Source organism: Diadema antillarum, unplaced genomic scaffold, assembly GCF_040938485.1.
Source record: "Diadema antillarum isolate AM-2024a unplaced genomic scaffold, OU_Dant_1.0 seq00001377_RagTag, whole genome shotgun sequence".
NCBI classification, from domain to species: domain Eukaryota; kingdom Metazoa; phylum Echinodermata; class Echinoidea; order Diadematoida; family Diadematidae; genus Diadema; species Diadema antillarum.
The window spans coordinates 1,173,124-1,180,605 of record NW_027272137.1 but is presented as its reverse complement, the minus strand read 5'-3'; the positions used below and the strand labels follow the sequence as shown (position 1 = coordinate 1,180,605).

At 42.1% G+C, this 7,482-nt stretch overlaps 1 protein-coding gene across 1 annotated transcript; it reads right to left on the bottom strand.

The window, feature by feature from the left end:
• LOC139708837 (histone H2A-like) lies at positions 1-6,069 on the bottom strand. The gene is made up of 3 exons (XM_071620796.1): positions 5,958-6,069; positions 3,790-3,992; positions 1-96 (listed from the first exon to the last, which is right to left on the bottom strand). Exons 1-3 carry the CDS (start codon positions 6,067-6,069, stop codon positions 1-3), a joined length of 411 nt encoding a protein of 136 aa, XP_071476897.1.
• Positions 6,070-7,482: the final 1,413 nt, after the last annotated feature.

Here is a 7,482-nt window from a genome sequence, read left to right as displayed (position 1 = left end):
CTAGTATTCCATGCTCTGTCCCGAATTCTTTTCCGAAGAGGATTTTCCCGACTTCTTCGGCAATAGAACCGACTGGATATTTGGCATCACACCTCCCTAAAGCAATGGCACAAAGAGTAAAGAGAAAAAATTAGCATGAAATCACTTTGTCAGTGGCCATTTTTTAAGGGAGTGATAAATTTTTGGATTGGTTGTGTTGGTTAGTCAAACATCTAAAGGGCTAAGAATGGCACGTTTTTCTGGCAGGGTGAAAAGCCTTTTGTCTGAGCAGATGAAAAGCTGTCGTATGACGTTATGCTTTACATAGGAAAATTATTGGACGGCTCAGCAACGAATTCCCTATCCGAGTAGAGATAAAATTTTGACTGACAGATCTTGATAATTTGGACAAATGCTATAGGAAAAGACCGTTTGAATGTCGACAAGTTGTGTAAATTTTTGATGGCCATTTTGGGTACTGCATCTGCACATGATTTTGTGAATATTCGCACTATAACTTAAATACAGTCAAAACAGAAAACCTTGCTTGGTTATTGTTGTTTTTTTCCTCGACAAGAAAATGACTCATAATGAAGTGACAAGCTTCGGATATATAATATCACAAATATAGAGGGGACCAAGCAATACGAGGATGGCAAGATACGTCTCCCATATTCGAGGGAGCTTTTTTCAGTTTGAACTGACATTCAACAATCTGGTGCACACTTTTGTTGGAATATCTGGAAATTTGTCAATCAGAGAAGGTGGGAGGGGATAAGCCCTATTCCCTATTCCCCTTCCTACACGAGGGAGATTCTGTATTTTCTGATTGCATTTAAACGTTTTTGTGCACACATTTTGTGGCATATGTTCAAAATGTAACCACAGTCTACTTGTATGCATATAGGGGCGGGGGGGGGGGAGGGGGAGGGGACGGGCGAGCAGGGAGAAGGCGTGGTCGAGTGCTGCTAACACCACCCTTCCAGTTTTCTATCAAAAACGCAAGAAAATTTTCCTCATTTCGGGAATCATTGGGGATCATAATGATATGTTTGCCCCTCCCCTCTTCCCCTGTCCGCGCTCCCCGTCCTCCAGGATCGACGCCCCTGCATACGAGGGTGCTTTTGCATTTTTAGAATTCAGATGAAAATATGTCGTAAACACATAATGATGTAATCTGGGAAAATTTCAATCCCAGAAGTGTATACTATTTTTTTAGGGGGGAACCCTCCGTTAATTGAAAGTATCTAGATATCTTCTCTCACCCATGGAACATTTGCATTTTTTTTAAACTGAAGTAACAGACCTGGTGCACACTTTAGATGAAACATTTGAAAATCTGTCAATCTAAAGTGTATTAAGTAGAAAGGACTGAAAGGGGAGGGTATGGAAGGGGTTAGGCCTATCCCCCTCTTACCCGAGGGAGATTTTGTATTTTCAGAATTGAAATTCAGCCATCTTTTGGTGAAATATTTAGACTGCTTTCTATCAAAAAAGAAAAAAAAAACATTTCCACATCTCGGGAATTACGAGGAGGAGCAAAATGATATGTTTGTCCCCAATACTTTTATGGGGGAACCATCCCCCTCTCCCTCTATTGACGCCTCTGCATATGAGGGAGCTTTTGTAAGTGAAAGATCTGCTGCACACTCTTTGATAAAATATATAGGAAATACGTCGATCTCAAAAGTGTACAAAGTTTATCGAGAGGGACCCAGTAGCGGAGCTTTTGCATATTTATGATTGCAATACAAAGATCCGGTGCATAGTTCTGGAGGTAGTTGGACAATTTTCCATAAAGAAAGTTCGAGATTTGTCCTCATCTCGGGAATTGCTTGGCAGCTGCTTGGGGGACAAATGATTTGTCTGCCCCCAACATTTCCGTAGGTAAGGTAGGTAGGTAGGTAGGTTCCGTAGGTTCCCCCGAGATAGATTCGACGCCCCTGATCATCCCTGGGTATGCCCATAGATGTATCAGAGTCATCATCGTTTCAGGAATGATTCAGGAAATGGAGGGGGGGTTCAATTATGGCGGTATAGTTTTTGTTATTGTTTGTTTTCGTACATAATTTGCAGATGGTCCCGAGTTGCTCGCGTCATAGCATGTTTACATATAAGCCTATGCTATTTGATGTTGTCAACGTCTGGATCACACCTTATGTCGATATACTTTCTTCGCGAGCGAGCGAAGTGAGCGAGCGCTTGAGAAAATTATGTATACATTATCCTACAAGATAGATTATACTGTTCAGCTCTGTTACCTGTCTGAAGGCGGGCGTACGAACGTCATGCAATATGCCAAAATTGATACAATCACATTTCTGCTTCCTCCATTTTTTTCTCTCAAACTTCGGGGGGGGGGATGATTGTACAGGCCATCCCCCCTCCTCCATTTCAGGGGGGATCCCCCCCCCCCCCCATCCCCCGGGATTTACGCCCATGATCACAAGCCGCCATGTAGGGCACTGTGTCGACACTCAAAATGTATTTTTCCTATAGCATCAGTCAAAATTATCGAGACCTGCTAAAGTTAAACATATCCCCTCCCCCTCTCCCTTCTCCCTCCCCCCCCCCCCCCCCCATGGTGTCCGATTGTAAAGCAGTTAGCAAATTGAATGTGCCTACCCTGTATTTCTTAAAGAACATGAAAAAAACATGAATGAATAGATACGACCCTGGCTAGATGTATTCAATTCAAATTATAATAGAACATTGATTTTGCAATAAATTGTGTTAATGCAAATTATGTCAAGCCACCCAAAATCATTTACTTTTTCCCCATAATGAATCCCAAAGAAAGGCAAAGTTTTGTTAACATTTTCTGAAATTGCTGGTTTTGCTTATATCTTATTTTCTTGCCTTTCGGCAGTGGATTAATCGCTCTTATACGTAATATTTCCCACCTGATATCAGACTGCCCACGAAACTCGACATTACAAACCTTTCAACGGATGAACGACAAGCGGATGCCACTTATATTTTGTCGTTTATTAAGTGAGAAGGAAACCTGTAAGCCGAGATTCTCTCAGGTGCGCATTTGCATAATTTCCCTTGTGTCGTTACCTCGCGTATTTTCGTACAACCTTATGAGCACAAGCCTATTCTCATTCTTGTTGTGTATTTGTTTTGAACTCTCCGCACACTTGCCAACAAGGCAGTCTACCATCTATGCGGAACTGGGATCGCCCTTTATTGACGGTGACACCCTGCTGATATTAGTTACAATTATCAGCCAAATCAAAAAGGAAACAATGGTAAGAAAATTTGCCGTAATCTATCGTTCATATTAGGGAGCTTTAGATTATAGACGCGCGGACGTTCAGAGGGGAAAAAAAAAAAAAAAAACATGTTCTGAGCGTGCGTCAATCTGAGTTTTTCAATACGCGTACTGGGCTATTTATACGTCCGCACAGTTTGCAACTACTTCATGCACTGATCACATGGGGGCGCGATTTTATTTTTTATACGTTGCGTTTGGTGGTTGCGTCCCAGCGTAATCTACTTTTCTACCCGACGCAGGGGAGAGGAGAACGTCCAGCGCACTCGTCGTCTCAAACGTCCGCGCGTCAAAATCTAAAGCTTCCTATTCATGCAATTTGGATGGTACAGTTTCACGAGTGTATTAGCTTCCGTAGAGAGAGAGAGGCGAACACCGAGTGGAGGACAGATTAAATCCTGACTATATGCAAGATCACAAGTTCAACTTTATTTTTACAATAAAATAATTACATGAGAGTGTTTATTTCTTTGATAACATTCCCCTCTCTATTCACCCCGATCCACGAGAGATAAAGCGAAATTTGTGCTCACCGAGGCAATGGTTACGTGGCTGAGAAGTTTGTTAAGTTCTTCGTCATTCCTTATGGCAAGCTGAAGATGACGAGGAACGATCCGCGCTTTCTTGTTGTCTCGCGCAGCATTTCCCGCCAGTTCGAGTATTTCGGCAGACAGGTACTCCAGGACTGCTGCAAGGTAGACGGCCGCTCCTCCCCCGATCCGTCCGGCGTATTGGCCTGTCAAAGAGGAAACGGGGGAGAGATGCATAGATCAGGGACACCCATTTCACTTTGAATTATGCAATCATTCAGGGTTCCGTCTACGACTCCTTAGAATACCATGCAAGATCATTTCATTTCAATTTATTTATCGTCCATTAAATGGAAAATCTTAATAAATCAAGTGGCATAAAATAATTACACATAAATAGAGCACACATTTCAAAATGACACACAAGACAAAACACACATAACATTAATGCATTTGATAAACACAGAAATCTTTACACCCAGTATACAGTAATAGAATATATCCACTAAATTTACGTAAATTGCGCCCGTTTCTTCAAAAATCCACATATTAATTTATAAACCTAAAAAGAAAATGAAAAAAAAAATATATCCAACTATGTTACCTTATACCTGTATATATTCATGATCATGTTTTATAGAATAAAAAGCTGCACATTCTCATGGGTATAGAATATCGGTATCTTATAAATTAAACTTACCGCCATAAATAAATTCCAAACACACACAGACACACACACGCACAGACACAGACACACACACACACACACACACACACACACACACACACACACACACACACACACACACACACAAGCTAGTATATGTAATTATTTGTTAACCAGTGACACCCATTTTATGCAACAATTCCTCCAGGATTCTCTCTACAGACTTGCTGGAATACCATGTCACAAGGCTGGGTTCACATATAGGAGTATATTCGGGTATACGGTGCGCGTTTTCGAGGGCACGCGAATAGCTTGAATCGCACAATAGGATTTCCTTAGGCTGCGTTCACATAGAAGTATTCGGTATTCGGTATTCGGTATTCGGTGTTCGGTATTCGCTATTCGAGCACCGAATACACCATCACCCGCACCGTCAACTCACCATCCCATGCAGTGAGGATTTCTTCCTCCTACATCCCAGCAAATCTTATGAACAATTTCTAAACTGCATCAGAATGTCAGTCTACATGCTTATTTTTGCTAAAGGGCAAATCCAGACCAAAATTGTCATTATTTCATAAACGAGAGACGGTATACGCTGCAAGAAAATCGAACAAGTTCGATTCCCACTTTGCTATACTTTTCGCAGCTATTCGGTACTTTCGAATAGTGCCCTCCTATGTGAACCGGTGTGAGGAAATCCTATCGTTCGATTCAAGCTATTCGCGTGCCCTCGAAAAACAAGCCCGAATACCCGAATAGTATACTTCTATGTGAACGCAGCCTTAGGCTGCGTTCACATAGAAGTATTCGGTATTCGGTATTCGCTATTCGGTATTCGCTATTCGCTATTCGCTATTCGGGCACCCAATGCACTATCACCCGCACCGTCAATTCACCACCCCATGCAGTGAGGATTTCTTCCTCCTACATCCCAGCAAATCTTATTGACAACTTCTAAACTGCATCAGAATGTCAGTCTACATGCCTATTTTTGCTAAAGGGCAAATCCAGACCAAAATTTTCATCATTTCATAAACGAAAGATGGTATACGCTGCTCGAAAATCGAACAAGCGCGATTCCCACTATGCTGTACTATTCGCAGCTATTCGACATTTTCGAATAGTGCCCTCTTATGTGAACCGGTGTGAGGAAATCCTATCGTTCGATTCGAGCTATTCGCGTGCCCTCGAAAACGAGCACCGAATACCCGAATAGTATACTTCTATGTGAACGCAGCCTATGCAAAAAACGAACATAACGTAATCAACAAACATTACACATTCATTTTTTGCAACGTCATTTTAGTGCTCATTTCCTGCAATAAGATTAATTTATTCTTTATGACCTTAATTTACAAGGAAAAAATCGATCAGCTACACAATTCACACGTTTTCCCTTCAGCTAGAACTAGAGTTCTAGATAGAATTTCTAGATGGATATCTATTTTCATTTTGTCACAGTGCAAAGCCTAAGACGTGTGAAAGCATAAATCTAAATTACCTTTGCGTAGGAACCGATGTATTCTGCCGACGGGGAACTGGAGACCAGCCCTGGAGCTTCGGGTGGTTTGCTTGGCAGACTTAGCCTTGGCACCTTTCCCGCGACCCGTCATCTCTAAGAGCTAACCCTGTCTGATTTGATCTCGTGACAATGTTTTCAGGAACTGATGCCTTCTAAACAAATTATAAAAAAAAAACAATAATGCATGTAATAAGTATTGAGCTTTTCGGAGAAGACGAGCAAAGGATGGCCAGGTTGAAATAGATCTATGTGGTCCTGATGTCTTAGCTGTTAGGCTGAACTGCTCAAAACAATGTAGGTCCTGTCAAGTGGTGGAGGTGGTGGCGGTAACTCTGGCGGAGGTGGTGGCGGTAGCGGAGGTGGTGGCGGTTGTGATTTAGTATAGAAAGTCTGGCAGCGGGAAGGTGATTGTGATATTTGCCGAGATCCAAAGTGCCTTCGATCTACATCAGAATTTGGCTTCTCGTACGTTGACCCGACTATCTCACATTCAAGCTCAAATCTGAACCTCCTACGGACATAGCGAAGGGGGAGTGATGTCCAGGCAGTCGGTGGCCATTGTTCCAAAGAGCCAATGAAATGAGAGTAAAGTCAAAATGCCACCTACTCTGTCAAAGCGGAAGTGGGCGGAGACTCATCGGACTGGTTCCACTATGCGCATGAGCAAAAAACAAAACAAAACAAAAAATGTCATTTGTATAATCAAGCATCTTGGTTTTTAAACTCACTGGCCCGAATTCTCAAAGGTGGAATACTTTATTACACCGCTTATTCCGCCGATTTATTACGCCTCTTTTGCAAATCAGGCCCTCGTGACCTAAAATGACGCGATTTATTCCCCGGAATAACTATTCCGCGAAATAGTTATTCCAGCTTTGAGAATTCGGGCCACTGAGATGAACATTTGTGATGTAATAATTATTCATGTAACCATATAAACGGTGCTTACTAGCACAGCCCACCTGACAGCAAGCCATGGTATTTGGCAATCTCAAGGACCTAAATCGAAAACGCTTATCAATGCATTCAATACAAAACAATGAGACAGATGCCTGCCGAGATGTTAATTGACGGACCATTGTGGTCACCTGGTCTATACCTTAGTTAATTCTTTGTTTGTACACGAATGCCAAAAATAGTTTACTGTTTGGTCGGGAGATCTAAGTCATTATAGGCGTTTTCACATCAGCCCGATAAAAATCCAAGCTCGAGATATTTTTTAACTTCCCAAGTCAGAAAATAGCGCGCTATTTCGAAACATCGGGCTGATGTGAAAACGCCTAGTATGTCGCTTTGAAAATGAATGAAGTGCCTGAGGCTGCGTTCACATAGAAGTATTCGGTATTCGGTATTCGCTATTCGCTATTCGCTATTCGGGCACCGAATACACCATCACCCGCACCGTCAACTCACCATCCCATGCAGTGAGGATTTCTTCCTCCTACATCCCAGCAAATCTTATTAACAATTTCTAAACTGCATCAGAATGTCAGTCTGCATGCTT